The sequence below is a fragment of the Siphateles boraxobius genome, unplaced genomic scaffold, assembly GCF_051911475.1.
Source record: "Siphateles boraxobius isolate OS27281-9 unplaced genomic scaffold, OSU_SipBor_1 5, whole genome shotgun sequence".
NCBI lineage: Eukaryota > Metazoa > Chordata > Actinopteri > Cypriniformes > Leuciscidae > Siphateles > Siphateles boraxobius.
In genome coordinates, this window is record NW_027509141.1 from 30356025 (window position 1) to 30375313 (window position 19289).

At 36.0% G+C, this 19289-nt stretch overlaps 1 protein-coding gene across 1 annotated transcript in view; it reads right to left on the reverse strand.

Moving 5' to 3' along the window:
- Nucleotides 1-17122, reverse strand: part of LOC143711797 (collagen alpha-1(VI) chain-like) — a 36110-nt gene extending 18988 nt beyond the window's left edge. Inside the window, exons 1-20 of the mRNA XM_077203791.1 lie at nt 16891-17122; nt 15450-15579; nt 13753-13953; nt 13508-13667; nt 12495-12608; nt 11852-11872; nt 11736-11756; nt 11605-11649; nt 11426-11479; nt 9393-9437; nt 9259-9285; nt 9085-9111; nt 8950-8994; nt 6581-6634; nt 5602-5664; nt 4048-4110; nt 3812-3865; nt 3652-3687; nt 3437-3499; nt 2350-2412 (exon numbers count right to left, since the gene is read on the reverse strand). Of these exons, the coding sequence (XP_077059906.1) occupies nt 2350-2412; nt 3437-3499; nt 3652-3687; nt 3812-3865; nt 4048-4110; nt 5602-5664; nt 6581-6634; nt 8950-8994; nt 9085-9111; nt 9259-9285; nt 9393-9437; nt 11426-11479; nt 11605-11649; nt 11736-11756; nt 11852-11872; nt 12495-12608; nt 13508-13667; nt 13753-13953; nt 15450-15579; nt 16891-16978 (1374 nt within the window). The 5' untranslated portion in view covers nt 16979-17122. The remainder of the gene's footprint in view (nt 1-2349; nt 2413-3436; nt 3500-3651; nt 3688-3811; nt 3866-4047; nt 4111-5601; nt 5665-6580; nt 6635-8949; nt 8995-9084; nt 9112-9258; nt 9286-9392; nt 9438-11425; nt 11480-11604; nt 11650-11735; nt 11757-11851; nt 11873-12494; nt 12609-13507; nt 13668-13752; nt 13954-15449; nt 15580-16890) is intronic.
- Between the last annotated feature and the right edge of the window lie 2167 nt (nt 17123-19289).

The window sequence follows — 19289 nt, forward strand, 5'->3', positions numbered from 1 at the left end:
TTTATTTTTTTATTTTTTATTTTTTTAAATGAAGCATTACATTTCCGAGAGCAGAATCTGACGCATGGGTGAATTAAATCATTAAAAAAGCAGGCTTTGAGAGAGCAGTGGCTCATGACTTCAGAAACCCATCCAGATTTCCACCTTTTTGAACACTTGGTTCTTTCCCATCCCACCCACTCAATTCTACTGGAAAATACCTCTGGCAGGACAAAACTAATAAAAAAAGGAAAAACTAAAACTCAAGATTCACTGGTAAGCACAAAAGCTGCGTATCTGGCATAGCGACAGTTCTCGCTAGTCGCTAACCGAGATTTTGCGAGAGCGTAAAGGGCTTGTACAAACTGCTGTTTTTGAGAAACAGATGATTTTGAGAAAACCATTAATCTGAGGAACCGTTCTGCACGCACATGTTCTAAACACTCTCACGTAAAGCTGCACAGGAAATTTAGAGTCCTGAGAGGCATCAGAAATGTGTTCTTCTGCTCGCAGTTGGCCTGGTAGTTTACAAGTGCTTTAGAGAGCGGTCAAGTGCTGACAGACCAAGCATGCATGGAGTTCTGTTGTGCAGCTGGTGATGTTGTAAGCCTCAAGAATCCAAGGTCGAAATCTCAGCAGAATAGCTTGTTTCAGCTGTGAAATCTTGAGTCGTAATCGGTGGTGATGGCGCAGTGGATAAGACACATGTCTTTGGTGTGAGAAACCTGGGTTCGAATCCACTGTGAGACACCAATGTGTCCCTGAGCAAGACACTTAACCCCTAGTTGCTCCAGAGGCGTGCGACCTCTGAAATATAGCAATTGTAAGTCGCTTTGGATAAAGGCGTCAGCTAAATGAATAAATGTAAATGAGTCAGGTCTGGCATGTGTAATCACTCACAATGTCCTTCCTAAACCTGAAGCATTCTAATGAATGTTACTCAACGCCTAAAAACCATTCAAGCAGGTTTGTTTGAGACAAAAATGATGCTGTTTATTGTTAATTTATCTGACAGGAGATGCATTAAATAAAATATAAAACATTATACCACTCTGTTAAACGCTTTATTCTGATTGGTTAAAAACATCTTGAGTTGAACACAATATACACATGTGGTCCCTGCTTTAAAAAAAAAACTACTTCAACTGGTATCACTGACTGGCCAAGCTAGTATGGCTAGCTTATTTCACATAAGAAAAGTGCTTAAAAACCCTCTAAAACAAGCCAAATGTCTGGCTAGGCTGGCTAAGAGCACCAAATTAGTTTTTTGAGAAGTACCTATGATATTAGTGGAATAGCTGACACTTTTTTTCTCACTAAATAAAATAAAATAATTTAATAAAAATAAAATATCATATCATATTAATCTGATTTATCTATTTATGCATTTATTTATTTAAAAAATATGTGTGATAAGTTGTTGGATAATTAACAGTCAGACAGGCATTATTGCTAAATAATTTAGAGCAATATAAGACCCCTTTGCTTTATGTTGGGGCCCACTTTTTATTTTATAATTATGACTTTTTAGCATAATTTCTTATTTGCATAGTTTTTATTTATGTAATGGGCTTCCAAAAGGTCTTCTAATATTGGTTATGCATACTATGAACAATTAAATGTATTCCATTGCTTTTCTAAACTCTTCTTTATTATTTACGAGAGGACACATAAAACTATCACTAGTGCTCTTTAATTTAAAATAATCTACATTGTTTTATGTGATTATGGCCTGGATGGAGGATCTTAATGAGATTCAGACACTCAGTCGACCCTACATCTTAAAATGACGCCATCTTTTACTAAATAAAGTGTAAGATATTTCTGTCAGGGAAGAACATTTGTATACTTTTAGGTATTGAAATACATCTGTTGAACTGTATCTGCTGCTCATGTCTGAACTCACCCGGCTGGTCTAACAACGTCCATCTGGAGTCCATCTGACCTTTGGAACTTATATATCTTTTGTTCTTTCTCCTCCCACAGCCTAAACCATCACAAATGGCGGAACCACAAGACGTATGTCTTTGTTCCTCATGTTACTTTCTAACACAGCCCAGAGGTCCAATGATCTCAGAGATTCAGAGGGCCTCTCAGAATGCCTGTGTCCTGAGGTCATAAGCTTTCATCCATGTTCAAGCTTTAGTGTAAGGTCTTATGTCTTACATAGGCTACTACACAATTCTGCAATGTATAGTTCTGGACTTTTAAGAAAGCGGATAAATGTATAAATATGATAAAATGTTCGAGGTTTGTGATTTGAGCCTTCTGCAGTGTCTCAGCTCAGGCAGGGTAATGCTAAAGGACTTTACACAATCTTACATACTCAAAATCTGCTTTAAAGAAGTCATGATGGTTTTCGTCACTCACCGGGTCTCCGTTTGACCCAGATGATCCCTCACGTCCTTGCTCACCCCGGGGCCCAGGTTCACCCTGTCAGAGTTAAAAGTTCACATTAACTTCAATTCTATCAATCTTTTTTATAGTTGAAATGAGTTTGTTTTATAATTGAAGAACTTTGCAACATTACCACTGTTTATTACTACTGTGAAGCTGGTTTGAAACAATCTGTATTTTATAAAGCGCTATATAAATAAAGGTGACTTGACTACAAAGTATTTTATTATATATTATACATAAACACTTAAGGCTTAAGTTGTCAAAGTAATTTACAGAACAGAACATGCATACTTAATATCTAATGAATTTGTTTGAAACAGAAATTATGTACATCTGTGGATAATATAATTTATGTCAGATATGTTTAACTTATAAAAATGTGTATTTGATTAATAAGAGAGTCACCAGAGCCATTTCACTCATCAGTGAGAATACAGTATCCTTTAAGTCAGCATGAAATGCATGAAACATGAAATGTGTGTGATTAATTTGCACGTTGTTTCAATAAAATGTAAACTGTGAAAAGATCTCGTCAATGGCGGGGAAAGTGTTAAAGGGGCAGTAAGCGATTTAAAAAAAAAACCCTGTTGAAAAATGAGGATCGGCCTGAGCGCCTCAATAAACTTGTAGCCAATCAGCAGCAGGGGGCGTGTCCACTCATGATGGAGGAGGAGAGAGTGAGAAAGAGGGAGATTTGAAGAAAGACTGTTGAAAGAGATTGTATTGCATTGTAAAGAAAAGGTCAGAGGAATATCACTGGGAAAATAAAGGTTATGATCAGGCAAGAGCTTTAGGACCCACGATAATATGAGAAAAGCTTTCCAGTGCTGGAGAGACCGAAGCGGGAAGGAACTTACTGGCACTTACTGCACCTTTAAATGAAATGGCTTGCAAATGTCATTTTAAGTTGCATTTAAATTATTAGGAGGGTTTTTAACTTTATGTTTGGAAAAGATGCATTGTGGGATATTTTCTCATATCCACCTTATTTCACACTATTATTTTTACAGCTAAAATAACTAGAAGTGGCCTTATTAAAAATAAGGTGGATACTCACAAGCTCGCCTCTGGGCCCTCTGTTACCACGGGAACCTTGTTCACCTTTTTCACCAGATGTGCCCTAAAACAGAAAAAAACATCTGTTCAGACCGTCTGCATATCTTTACCCTCAAATATAAAAATGCAAAAGAACCCCCATTTGCAAACAGCATAAAACACAACCATTCACATTACAAGCTACAAGAACAGAAGTAAATATAAATGTTTGATTACTCTGTCTCCGATTGGGCCGTTTGGTCCTGCTGGTCCCTGAAAACAGTACAAGACATGGAAGAAACCATTAGATAACACTAAATTCACATCTGTCAGACATAAGTACATTGCATGTTTAGAATCCCATCCTTTGAAAAGGTAAAAAAAAAAAGATCCTTACATCATTTCCTCTCTCGCCTTTATCACCATTGGCACCACGAGGACCCCGGTCTCCCTAAAACAACAAGCACAGAGATTGCAGATAGGCCAATGTCCTTTGAAAACTGTATACTGTAAAGATCCATTCTGTATAAAGTCGAACACCACCAGTAAAACAGAACTAAACTATATTGTAACATTTACCAGCCAAATAAAATCATGATGTAAAATACATCAATATATCATGTTCCTCTGTACCTTGGCACCTGAAGGTCCGTAGTTTCCAGGTCTTCCTGATTCACCATCTTTACCAGGATCTCCCTGAAAGCAAGAAAGAAAGTTTAATAATGTTTAACTGCTCAAAAGAAGCCAATATTACAAATTATATCTCTCTAAGACAGAACTGGTAAATAAATGTAGAGCAAATGGAGACTTTTGCTCAAGTCTCGATCTTCTCAGATGTTTCTTCTGAGAAAAAGATCCAATAATTCCATGTGTCTACTGAGAAAATGTCTCAGATTTTGCACAGATTTGTCAAAATTAAGCCTGCGATCAAAAGTCAGAGATCTCAGTATGAACTCATATTTCCCATCAAATGCTCCTAAGGCAAGAACTTTTATTCAGCATTTAATTGATCAAAAGTGACAATAAAGACCTTGTATACATCCAAGTATTCAAAAAAAAAAAAACTAAAAAAAACGGATAATGGTTTTCACAAAAAGCTGCACAACTGTTTTCAATGATGATAGTGATAGGAAATGTTTCTTGAGCAGCAAATCAGCATATTATAATGATTTCTGAAGGATCATGTGACACTGAAGACTAGAGTAATAATGCTGAAAATTCAGTGTTGCCATCACAGGAATAAATTAAATGTTAAAATATATCAAAATAGAAAACAGGTAAATTCTAACACTATTTAACAATTTTACTGTTTTCACTGTATGTTTCATCAAATAAATGCTGCCTTTCTGAACATAAGATACTTATTTTTGAAAAAATTAAAGGTAGTGTATACTTTATGCAAACATTGTATTATTTATTTCTATTTTATTTATCCTGAAAATAAATAGGCAAGTTTAGGAGAGTTTAAAAACAAATGTAACACTTAAATGAAACCTATCTAAGAACCAGTAGGGATTTCTTTAAGACTGCAAGGGAAGCTCGGCTTCCCCAATAATGTCAAAAAAATTAATGGTCAAACATGTAGCCTAGTTAACATTTTATTGACTAAAAATACGTTAGAACACGTTCATCTCGAAGACGAGTTCGTTCAGAATCAGCTGACTCGATTTCCTTCTCATACATTCCCATTCCACTTTTGCAAGTGTAGTCGAAAGGCAAATTGCTGCAACCTATTTCTTGGTATTTGCTTGGTGAAATTGCAAGCCAATTTTCGTCATACATTTCACACAATTATACACCACATTCCTTGTTTTTAAAAAAATATTTTTTTTTTAGATCGTTTGTTCATTCATTCATTCATTCATTCATACAGTAGGCTAGGCTAGCTAAGCTATAAATAAATGGACAATTTTAATGATGTAGGCCAAAAATGAGCTTCCCCTCTTTGAAAGACCAGCAGTTGCCACTGCTAAGAACTCATTAAACTCTACTGAGCTCTAGAAAAGAAACCTCAGAGATGGATATTGATATTGGTTGGACAGATATTAAAAAGTCATTTAAAATATGTGTTATTAATTATATATTTATATACTGAGAACTCTTATGATCTTATGATCATAGGTTCTAGCACGCTCTACATTTTGAATCATCATTTTTTTTAAATGCAGACTAATTTTCATCCCTTACTTTTTCTCCTTTGGTTCCATATGGGCCGGGGTCTCCTTTAGGACCTGCTTCTCCTTGCAAGCCCTACAATATAAAATAAAAAGGTTTATTTATAAATAAAGAAGAAGAACATACAACCATATATCCTACTTTTCGTTTAGTATATTCTTTACTACAGAATCTAAACAAAGTACAAATACTCTGAGAGTTCTGAGAGCAGTTTGGATGTCAAATTTGGTAAGTGTTTGGCTGTTCAAGAGGCAAACATCCTCTGTCCTGGTCTCCAGATGCAGACTGGAGTGGAAACAGACACTCATAAAACTGATTGACACATCACGCAGCCAATGAACATTGCTCAAAAGGGCGGGAGCATCTGCAGTCCTATTGAGGTGATGTTTTATAGTAGAGTGATATCCATTTTCTCATCCAATTAAATTCTGATATCTAAACATGTGGATCTATAGCCTGGGGTAATTTCAAATCATTTTCTTAATTAATATTACCAAACAAGATCGTTTTAAGACATTAAGACTTGTTTTATTTGAATGTATCTTGAATATGTAGAACATGAGTATGTCAGATCTAGGATAGGAATATCTCACACCATTGGAAAATTGGCATTAACATTTTTTTTATTTGTTTGAATTATAAACCTAATGTAACCTATACAATAGGGTGTTTGTTTATCTGGTATTTTTTAAAAATCATTTAAAAGATATTTAGATATTTTTACTGTACATAAAACAAATTTCCTTCAACTCAGAATGTGATTTTTCGGCAATTCCAAGAGGATGGAAAATTGATTATTTGAAATTAGATTTACAAAAGCAGAAGATCCTTTACCAATCTTTCCTTTGTACAGATTATATTACAAAGCTTTTAAATTAGTAACCAGAATATTAATATTATAATATAGCCATAAGTAAATGTGGTGTATTAACCAGTCATTCAGTTCTGTTGATTATTTGACATCCTTTTGAGATGCAACAGTTATACTTACATCTGGACCTGGTGACCCTTTGCAGCCTGGAAGGCCAGCAAATCCCGGCTCACCCTATGAAATATAATACAAACACACAAAATATAAACACTCTTCTTCATGGTGGGAGTCAAACACCTTGAACTGCATTTAACTATGTTGAGGGTGACATCACACTAAGAAACAGTGAAGACATACAGAGGAAAAAGATCTTTCAAAACAAGACTGCATGCAATAAAGAGACGGAAAATAACAACAGAAAGAAATATGTGTCGTATATCACATCACATGATAAAGTTTTAATGTGAGTTGAGATGTTTCATGTGCAGATGGGGGAATAAAGACAAGGCACACTGATTTGTTGGGTGGAAAATGCCCTGAAAAGAGTTACAGCACATGTTGAGAACTAATTGAGGAGCAAAACAACTAAAGGATGAAGACCAAGTAAAGTCAAGGGAAGAGACACAAGACTAGGCTTTTGGCCCAAACGGCAGATACACTTAAAAAGAGACAAAGCAGAAATGGAATAAAGTGTCAGACAGACAAGACAGACAGCCATGCCAAATTTTCTGTATCTTTTGTTCACATACTGTTAACCTGAAATCTGACACAGGATGCCAGAGAAAGCAGCACAGGAATGAGAGAAAAATAATGTCATATCTAAAAGCAGTGTATTAAAAACCAATTTTATAGGGAGATACCACAGGAATATTTCACGTTTAACTTGTATACTTTTGTGGAACACAAAAGAAGATATTTTGCAGAACATTCACACTGCTCTTTTCTGCACAATACCAGTGAATGTACAGTAGACGTGGCGCTGACAAAATATTAAATAAGAGATGTACCAATCAGTTTTTGCACTGTGTATTCTAAGTCTTCTAACAGTCATATGATACATTTGTATGAAGGACAGAACAAAATGTTAAGCTTTTTTTTCTTCTAAAAATCTCTGACATCAGTAGCTGCATTTAAATGGACCCTAATAATCCGATAGTAATCAGACTAGTAGCAGTCGGAATAAAAAAAGTCACATGTGACCATTTATTTTATAGTCCTATTCAACCATGTACATACTTATATTAGATTAATTATTATATTATAATTACCCATAATTATTATATTACCCATTACATAACTGGGTAATAACTAGGTACTAACCCTGAACCTAACCCATGTTGTTACCTTATATTAACCAGTACTTTCTTAGGCAAGTACACTGTAAGAACAAGTAAGTGCACATAGCGTAAAATAAAGTGCAATTAATCGAATTGAAAACTAAAACTGGAACGTTGTGCAATGACGTAGAAATGGCATAATGATGTATGAAACACGGAAGAAGCTGTTGTTGTTGAATATAGTATTATAAATGACTGCAGTGTCAATCTAACATTCATTTTCCACTCATCGTATTTAAAGCAGTGCAAGACAATGTTGTCCAATGTCTCGCTTTGGACTCTCATACACAAACACCTTGTTTTGGGCACAGGAAGGTGTGATTTTGCTGCTTGAATAGCAGCTCATAATAAGGACCCGAAATAAATTAATATAAAGTCTGTTTTTTAAAACAAAGAAAAGAAGCTGTGGTAGGAGGATGGTGAGTATGTTCCAACAGCGGGAAACTCAGTATAGTCGTGCAGTGTGCGCATTTTATAAGATAAATTCTGATTTGAAGCATGTGACATATAAACGTTTACATGCTATCACTTTATTTAGCGTTCATGTAAACAGTATGTTCGGATTCATCAATTGGAATGATTTAATTCCGATTGAAACAAATGGTCTCCATGTAAACGTAGCTAGTTACATGAAGAATGCATGTCTTGTGAGCAATCGCCACTGACATCAGACCAGGCGAGTGAATGTACATGAACACGGATAACAAAAAAGATGTGAAAACTATGGTGGATAGGAATTTTCAGATTTATATAACCTAATTTTCAGTTTTGTCTTTTTTTTTTTAAATGTAGTCATGCACTTAAAAATGAAAGTTTCCTTATTGCCATCGATGGTTACATGAAGAACCTTTACAAACCTTTCCAAAAGGTTCTTTATAGTGGAAAAGTTTCTTTAGATTATTAAAATTTCACACTTAGACTAAAAATGTTTCTTATAGGAAACTGTTACAAGAAAGGTTATGTGGGGTTCTTTGTCATCATTATGAAACTTTAGGAACCTTTACTTTTAAGAGTGTATAGACCATTTTAATCACACCTTTATGGTGTTTATTAGTCATTTTTAGACCTTGACAGTTCTAAACTCAACAGAACAGAAAATAGCAGCAAACATTGTACAAAATGTCTCCTTTTGTGTTCCATTGGTAAAGGATACAGAATTTCCCCTTTAAAATAATGATTTGTGTCACATAAGAAGAGGACATGAGCATTTACCTTACGTCCATCGATGCCATCAAGACCACTGTAACCTTTGTCTCCCTAAAAGTAGAATTGGGATTCAATTCAGCATGGTATACAACTTCTGATTGGCAAAACTACATAATTAAAGAGAGTAATAAATAAGCTCACCTTTAAGCCTTTATGACCTCTATCTCCCTGCAGATAAAACAAGAGTGCATTAGCAGTTTTGCAGTTTGCAGTTCTTGAATGAATTATGAGATTAAATAATCAACTGCAGACTGTTGGAATGTGCTTTTAATAAAAATGTCCACTGAATCAGCAAGGAAGCTCTGTCTCTTTTACCTTATCACCTCTTTTTCCTTGGTCTCCCTGGAAGGAAAGGAAAATAGTATAGATTATCACTTCAGCAAGAATTCACAAATCAACTGTAATATAAACAGAATGTAAATATTTGTGAGAGAGAGCGGAAGACAGACCTTCATTCCTTGGTAACCGACTGGCCCGGGATCACCAGGATTTCCCTAATAGGAGAAGTAGAGCAAAGATCAGAGAGAATGCCAAAACGAGTTTTGCAGTGTGGTATAAAGAACTAATAGAGAGACATTTGGATGCTCCCTCAACCCCTATTAAGATCCCCTCAAACTACTAGTGGCCATATTAACTGACCTGACGTGAGAATAAACAATGGAAAAACTTGGAATAAAGTAATCAAGATCGTATCTTCAAGAAACAATTCCTACAGGGCCTTTTAGAGTCAACTGTATGCTGTAATTATAGTGTTGTCTACAAAATCAGCATTCACTGTAAAAATAATAGAATAGCTGGCTCAGTCACCATATGCTGTTGAAAGATTCTGTGTATTTTCATTTAGTCAGATGCATTTAAATTGTTACTGTGCCTCAGATGTAATCAACTCTATCTGTGTCTGTGAACCAAATGGCCCATTCAGATGTATGGCCTATAGAAACTCAATGGCCCATACAGGTGTATGGCCCAGAGAAACTGATTGGTGTGAATGAAAAAGAAACAGCATTGCTCAGAGTAGATTGCAGGGTAGATCGATCTCCTGTGGGAGGCCCAAACAGTTTTCTATTGTTTGTAGCCCATTTGTCTTCATGTATTAAGTTCTGTCTCACAAACAGAGCTTTGGGTTAAGATTGTTGAAGGGCAGCAGGCTAACATCAATGCTGAAGAACTGTGCTACACTACAAACATTCAATAAATTCTTCTCCCCACAAGAACTCTGGTCAAGGTTACTTAATTTTTGTATTGGAGAAATCTAATGCATTGGCGAGCCAACCAAAACCACTGCTCGGCCAAATACAGCAAAATCTAACACTGTTTAATAGCTTAGCTGGATGTTTTCCAGTGTGTGTGCTTGTTTTATGATACTTATGAGGGCCAAATATCTAAAAACATCCTTACAAACATAGAATAATTGTGAGCATGTGGCAGACAGGAAGTCCACCAGCAAATTCAGAGAAAAAACTCATTTTGACAGGTCATTGAAATTGTAACAGCTGCAGAAGATGAAAGACGCTGGACCTCGTGGTCAGTCGAGGGTTTTGCTTTGTTTGGATTCTCAACAAAGAGATCCGGAGACACATGGAACATTTATTAGACACAATTTTTACCTTAAGATGCGGTCACATTTACTGTTCTTCAGCGAATATATGTGGGAGGAATCTAGTAATTTCAATAGTGTAATATCTGAATAAACTTTTCCTTAAACAATTGATCACCTATTCTTTTACTGTGAGGTTACTTCTAAATTTTGGTACGATATACATAGCTGGTTGTCAGTAAAAATGGAGATTTTTAAAAGTGAAAAAAAGTGAAAAGTGGAGTTTTCACTTTTTTAAGTGTGATTTAAATATCATATCCATACTTGTTTCAAATGTTTAAAAAAACATAATAGAAAGTGTGAAACTCTATGTCTATCTCTGTCAAAATATGTACTATTTTAGTTTTTTTTTTCTTTGATGTCTATATCGGCTACCTGTTTGTCTCCATCCTTGCTCCTCTTTCTTTCTTGTTTTTTTTCTTTTTCTTAAACTCAAACTCTGTGTTAGTCTCAATGGAAGTACACTGTTGACTGTTCCCTGTCTTGTTATATATATATATGTAAGGGATAATGTAGAGCGAGGCAGTTGTTATAGCGAATAGAACCCTGACAGGTTGATCAGGACCCCGACGCAAAGCGGAGGGGTCTTGAATCCGCCTGAAAGGATTAGAATTCGATCACTCCATATTATATATATATATGAATCCACACGAATTTCGTGTGAGGGCAAAAGATTTCCCCACTGAAGATTTCACAAAGGCTATGTGTATTTATGTTATATGTAACATCGTCTTGTAAAGCATGACATTTAGTTCTTTAGTATGTCTCTACATAAAGAAGAATGACAATAAAGGTCACTTGACTTGACTTGACTTATGCCTACAAACACCCACTATCACTTCTAAAAGTGCATTTATCTAGCAAAAGCAGATAGCAGATACTAACCGGAGGACCAACATCTCCTTTCTCTCCCGGCATGCCTGGTCTTCCAGTCTCTCCCTGCACGAAAAGGAAAGGTTAGGCCACAGACCCCTGTGCATACTGAGAGTGAATTTAACATGAATATATGTAGATGGATGGAGAGGCAACATAAAGACATAAAAATATATTTTATTAATACTCACTCTTTGTCCTTGGTCTCCAGGGAGTCCCGGAGGGCCTCCAGGGGCCTGTGAAAATATTGTATGAAACAGTTAGAAACAGAAAATATCCATAACGACTTGTTTAAATGGGTTAGACAAGTAATATCACTTACGTGGCAGTCAAATGAGCAGCACTGAAGGAAAGATTTATAAAACAAAATTAATTTAGTAATGTACAAAATGAAGGTATTCTATACAAATGTGCAAAAGCTGAAGGAAAGCAACATACCACTTCCTTTGTTTCATTTGTCTAGAATGAAAAGAAAAAAAGGGAAGAGGACAACATTAGAAACATCTACACACAAATGGCTTGAGCTCAAATGTTACAATGGGCTGCCAATATTGATGGTGGACAGATAAAGGAAGTTCAGGTTGTGGAATTCCCTTCGCTGAGCTCATGTGTTTAAAGAAAACAGTATTAATAAACAAATAAATGCATTAAGCCATTAAGTAGAATTGATTTTAGTAATATGTACGCTGATATACGAAATATACGAGTTGAAACGCTGTGGGTGAAAAAAAAGTATATTATGCTCATCAAGGCTGCATTTATTTGACCAAAAATACCGAAAAACTTTTAATATTGTGAAACATCATTACAATTTAAATTAACTGCTTTCTAAAAAATTTTTTTTTAAATTACTGACCTCAAACTTTGAATGGTATAGTGTATATAGCTCAAGGCACACAATGTCAATGCCAATTCAACTTTTCTCAAATAAATATTTGATCATGCAATTTCAAGCAGATTCATAATTATTTTTCTTTTTGCAAAACCAATTCTATATGTGTTTTTGCCAGTCTGACTCATAAATCCACAGGAAAACCACATAATCATCCTCGTTGTGGTGCGTTTGTGTAACGACACTCACAATCATGTTGATGATGGAGCGTATAGAGCTCAGTTGTGTGGAGCGGGAGTTGTCTGCAGCGGTGAAGTTCTGTCTGTAGTTCACATCTGTTGCAATGACAGACAGTCTGGTGTCCTGGGAAGAATAGAGTTGAAAGAAAAGGGAAAAATTATGGCTTGGCCAAATACATCTGCATGAGAAAAAAAAATTCTCTTTCTCACAAAGAGCATCACTTTATATGTAAATCTTTTGTGGTCAGACTTTTGACCAATCGGCATAAACAACTCCACATTGCTGCTTATCATTGGTGCCCACTTACACTTATGACTTATGATTTACTGCTAAGTGGTGGTTTTTGTATTGTTTACTTGGTATTAATTATTTCAAATAAAAATCTTGGTAACACTTAGTCCACTTTAGACATTCTACTAACTATAAGTAGCATTGCAACTACAGTACATGTCAACTACCAATCAGTAGAATAGTTTGTCTGTATAATATCTGCTAACCTTTGGTTCTTTTGGTCTTTTTACTAACCCTAACTTAACAGTCTACTAATTATTTAATAAGAGTTAGCTGGCATGTAGTTGCAAGGTTAGTCGAATGTCTAAAGTGGACTATCAAATTAAAGTGTCACCAAAATCTTAAATATTTTTCAAACATTAAATGGCATGCACCTTGTAAACTTTGGCAAAAATAGTAGTTTACGCACTCATTGTAGGAACTATGATAAACGCAACCTTTTTTATATGTAATAAAAAACTGTGTTAAAGTGAAGTGCACATTCATTCCCTGAAATTTTAAATCCAGACAATCATATTGAAGCTTGCCATTTTGAAAGAGCACTTGCCTGATTTGAGTATGATATAAATCAGGCAGTTTGGATGATACTTTTCATGCACAATGGTTTTCAAGTAAAGTTATACAGTATCTACTTGAAAAGTCCTTATTTGCATCAATTGTATGCATGTTAAAAAACATAATGCAATGCACTTCAGATTGAAGTAGCATTTATTTTATGTACTGTACAGTACCTCCTGGTCAGGTGTGATGGCGACAGCGAACACTTTGATGGCGTGTTGTCGTGCTTCATTGGCAGCCTCCTGGATCCCACCACATGGCTCCTTGTAGCCGGTCACAGGGTGACCATCCGTGACCACCACAATGTACTTATTCTCATGATAGTGGGAGCCCCTGCAAGCAGATGTATGTATGTATGTATGTATGTATGTATTTTAAAATGCATATGTAGTTTCAAATAATGCCAAAATGAACATACGCTCGAAGCAGCTCAGCGATACCATCCTTTATGGCACAGTCGGTGTACGTTCCTTTGCCTATGTAATTTATTTTGTCTATGGCAGCCTTCAGGTCAGCGCGTTTTGTTTTCAGGTCAACTAATTCCATCACCAGCTCGGTGTCGTCACTGTAGTGCAGCGCTCCTGAGTTCCACGTCATTTCACGATTACAAGGATATTGCCTGTCAACAAATCAAATGACATTTGTAGCAAAGCATTAAAGTAAAAATACATGTAAACTTGCACGCAATTTAAAGAAATTCAGTTATCGGTGTCAATGCACTTACAAAAAAGTACATGATATGATTTGGCCTGGTCATGTGATCTCAATATGGCAGCTGCCATAGGGGGCTCCAATCATGTAAAAATAAAGGTTTTTTCCAAGGCCTTTCATGCACAGATTTTTCTATGCCTGGTTTACTCTGTGCACCTTTAAAGGAGACCTATTATGCCCTATTACAGAGTCTTGATTTGGTTTTTGTGGTCTACTAGAAAAGGTTTTAATGCTTGAAAGCTTAAAAAAAATGTTTTCACACATTTAAATTATTTGCAGCACCTCTCTTCTGTCAGTGACCACCTAGTTGTCTTTGTCATTGCCATTATCATCGTCACTGTCTTGTGTTAGTCCTCGTCTGTACTACAGTTCCCAGCTTCCTCCTTGGCCCACACCTGCACCTCCTTCACCATTACCCGCACCTGCCAGCAATCAGCATCATCACACACAGTCTTCAGCTGTTGTCTTCATTGTTCACCTTTGTATTTAGTTCCTTTCTGTTCAGTCAGTTCCTGTCCGTTCCGTTCTACTTCGTCAGTCTTATGTAGTGTGTGTGTTCATCCTGCCTGTCTGTACCCGTTGGAAGTATATATTCAGTAAAAGTTTGTATTGGAGCCTTTTTGCCTCTTCATCTTCTTCTGCCAACACCGCACCGTGACATCTTCCAGTCTGTCAGTAACGCTCTGTTTAGTTCCTAGGTGTGTGTTTAACTTGAAGCAGCGCTGCACAGACCGATCGGTGACATGAAAGTATCATGAGAGCGATTCGAAAACATACAGAGCCGTCTGCTCTCCAGTCGTACTTTGATGTCACACACCGATAATCTGAGCAGCACCGCTTCAAGTCGAACACATCTAATGTCTCTATGAAGCCCCTCCTTCCGAAAAGAGCAATGTGCTCTGATTGGTGGGCTGGACCAGTGTGTTGTGATTGGTTAACCACTCAGAGCATGTTTCTGAAATGCCACACCCCTTTCAATAACACAATTTTAACACACCTAAACCAGGCCTTGCCCCCTTTAGTTTGAGATGCCTTGGGCAGGGATTATTTTAATGAGGAATATTGTGACGTGTACGTTCCCGGATGAAAACTCAAGACTACAATCCTGGCGTTTCAGGGAGTTCAGAAACAATCTGCACTGATATGGAGATTAACTCCCTTTGAAATGGAATTTGTGCTTTGTAACTTTGCAAAGCTTTTTCATGCTCAAGCAGCAACATAACACACTAAATAAAAGTAAAAAAAATAAACTAAAAAAGAGCGAATAATAGGGCCACTTTTCAAAATATATAGATATGACAAAGATATGATATGAAAACATCTGTGATAATATATGATAAATATATGATAAAAGATAGATATAATACAAAAATTATAAAATATCTTGGTCAAGACATAGCATACAGGGTTTTCAGCTCATCGATGAAGAGCTTAGTGAAGGTCTTGATCTGGTTGATGTAGAACTCTGGAGGTTTGGCTCTGAGGGCCACACTTTCAGATGTGTCCAACACAAAGAACAAATCCACAGGACACTCTGCAGGAAGACAGAAGTAGAATCACAAATTCATCTGTGGTTCAAAAATCAATGCTCTTACTATATGTGCTTTACAGGTCTAGTCTATCAAATTTACAGTCATGACTTCAGGAAAATGCTTAAATGTGAGTTTGTAAGTAAATGTTTATGTAAACAGTATAATGCATTCTCGTGTTCACTATGCCACATTGTGGGGTAAAATAAGGTACATAAAACATTTTGTTATAGGGCGTGAATGGGTGTAACATCATAAATTAACGTTCAATGTTTACACACTTTTATCTCCACTTCCTAATCGTGATAATTACATGTAGGCTATGGTTAGTTTGGAAAAATAATGATGAGCTCCCCCTATTGGTGGATGATAAACTTGACGCTCAATCGTCAATTTAGGACATGTGAGAAATTTGCATGACCTGACCTGAACCATGCAGTCATGTGAAATTACAGGTAATTTAAAAATGGTAGTATCTGAGATACAGTATACAGGTATGTACAGATCTATCCAGATGTATGGTGTGTGTAACTGCAACAATGCCATGGTAGTTTACCAAATCAAATCTTCAAACTTTAAAATCAATCTCCTTGGGACAGTCCAATCAGATTAACTTTCTTCAGTTAAACATTAAAGTAACTATTTCATTTTATATTTACTAAATTAAGCACAGTTAATATGAAGAATCCACGAATGTGGCCTAAACCAAAGCCTTTCATGCATAGAGGCACACGGTTTCTTCAAAAACAAGTTGCACTTAACAAATCATCAATTCCAGAGCATCTGCTGAATCATAACTCACTATCCTCATTTCAGTCACATTAAAGCATATTTTGTGACGCATTAAAGTATAATTATCTGCTGCATATACTGTAGCCTAAAACAATCAGTAGGCTATCCCAACTCAAACATCCTCATGCATCTCTGGATAGATGTGTAATTTTGCATGGGATCAAATGTCATTCATTCTGTAAGTTGCTACTATTGTATATTGTAACTCAATAACTACCGTATTATACTACAGCCCAATAGGCTATACTACCATCCCAGTTATTGCCTATAGGCGACACAATACTATTTAGCCGAATACCTCTATACAAACTATTATAACTTTGCTATGTTTATTACAACAAAAGAGCAAACGTAACATAAGTTCAGAATCCATTTAGGTAGTGGTAAGTTCTATGTCCACCGTTTATTTGCAGCTGTATTTAATACCCGACTTTTACGCACACTGGACAACATGCTAAACATATTTATCCATTGCAAATAAGAAATGATCAATACGACTAGGACGGAAAAAATATTTTAATTACCTGTTGTGGGGGGTTTTGAGGAATCCTGAGCGAAGATCCCTGCCCAAAGTGCGCACAGAGCGGTCAATACATATCCATTAAGCGCCATAGATCCTGATTTAACTGCACGCTAACCGTGCAAACTGACGTTGAGGAACACAGAACAGGAGTGATATGATATCAGATGAAATAAGAAAGCACGGTGGCGCGTCCGCTCAGAGCGCACATCAGAATGAAACGCCTTACAACGGGAGAGAGGAGGAGGAGTTCTGTCCACTTATGTCTACTTCAGTGCTTCATCTAAGCTGCTATAGGCTACAGCGATGTTAGGCCCTGAAACACTTTAACATAAGTATATTGATAATCAACATTTCCTTAATATGCTTGTTTAAGGAGCCCAATAAACTGTATGACTTTTAAAGATGCTTTGCTGCCTGCATAATGTCTAAATGCATGGCATTTTTACACGTGCGCTTCATGGTTAATCTACGCATAATTACTTGATATAATATTAAAGGCCCATTGTAATAGTCCAATAGTCATATAATATTAAAGGCCCATTGTAACAGTCCAATAGTCAGAAATATCATGAAACAAATGTATGTCTTCATATTTGAATGTACATTAAATATTTATTTTAATAATTAGATAAATAAAAACACAAAATCTTAATAAAAAACGAATAAAGTATCACTTTTTTCTTTTTGCACCTAAAAAAACTACTTATATTGCAAAAACAAAATACATTGCATTTTAACCTTCTTTAATTAATGAAACAATGCTTCAGAATCTTTATATTCAGTGATAGGTTGCTAATACCAAATTCCCAGGTTTATTCCAGCATTAATAATTGTAGACATACTTGTACAAAGTTTAGTTACCTTGGAAACATTTTTGTGAGTAGGCTAAATGTGCACATGACATGATGGAGCACTGTGGTTTGGTTGGGCAGAAGCAGAAAGATGGTCTGTGTTGAATTGTACTGAGGGAACAACATGCAGCAGGGAGAGAATAAACAGCTGTCAATAGCTCAGAGGTGAAGAGTTTTGAGAGAGAGAATAAACGAGACATCTGACAATGTCTTTTCTCTGAAGGGGAGGGTAATGTCTTTTCACATCTGCATCTCGTGGAATCTCAAGGAAGAAAGAAGAGTAACATGAAAAGCAAAAAAGAATGCCACTCCCTCATGCATGTCTCTGTCTTTGAAAGAGAAACAGCGCCACCCATGTGCGGATTTCTGTGTAGAACATCAGGCCATGCAGGCGTTGCTCACTATTGGCTCACTTAGATCTTAATTAGGACAGTCATCAACTAATCCCAGAACTAATCACAGTGATGAGTTTTCATACTTCTGTATGGCTGAATAACTTGTGCAATTCATTCCTTCTACAAAATATGGGCCAACTGTGCCCCTCATATAAATAGGCCTACTATTGTTCAAAAGTTTGAGGTCAGTAAAATTGTTTTAATGAAAATTAATATTTGTATTCACCAAAGACATTAAAGTAATCAAAGGGTGAGTAAAGACTTTTATAATGTTACAAAAGATTTCTATTTCAAATAAATGTATTTCTTTTGAACTTTCATCACTGTATCTACAAAACGGCAGCACAGCTGTTTGAAAATAATAACATTGAAAATAATAAGAAATATGTTTATTGAGCAGCAAATCATCATATTAGAATGATTTCTGAAGGATCCTGTGACACTAAAGACCGGAGTAATGATGCTGAAAATTCAGCTTTGCCATCACAGGAATAAACTACATTTTAAAGTTATTTTAAATTGCAATAAGATTCACAATATTAGTTTTTACTGTATTTTTTTTAAAATAAAATAAATGCAGCCTTGATGACCATAAGTGACTTTCTTCCAAAAGATAAAATCTCACAGACTCCAAATTTTTGAATGATATTTTACATAACTTTTGTACAGTAAACATTGATGAGTGGATATTTGTTATATCAACATTAACTGTCGACCTTGTTACTGAATATTTGAAAAGGCATTGAATGACTCTCCTATTGTCATTGTGTGGTCCGAGCAGAAGAAGACAAGGGAGAATAAAAAGTTCCAATGCAAACAATATCACTCAAACAGGTGCAGACGGGTTCACACACACTTAGTAGGACCGAGATCGGACCAAGACTGGCTAAATAGAATGAAACTAAATACAAATACTGATGAACACTGATTAACAGGTGATATAGATGAGGTAACAGCTGAGACAGATGAACTAATGAGGGTTACCATGGAAACAAATGAGTGGCAGGAAAACAGAACAAAGGAAGACATGTGACTAATGAAAATACAAACAAACACTGGCACGTGATACCTATAAAGTCTTCTTTGAGCGCTAAAATTGAATAAACAAGGCTGTTACACATGTGTTACTTAAACAATTAGCCGTTAAAAAACAT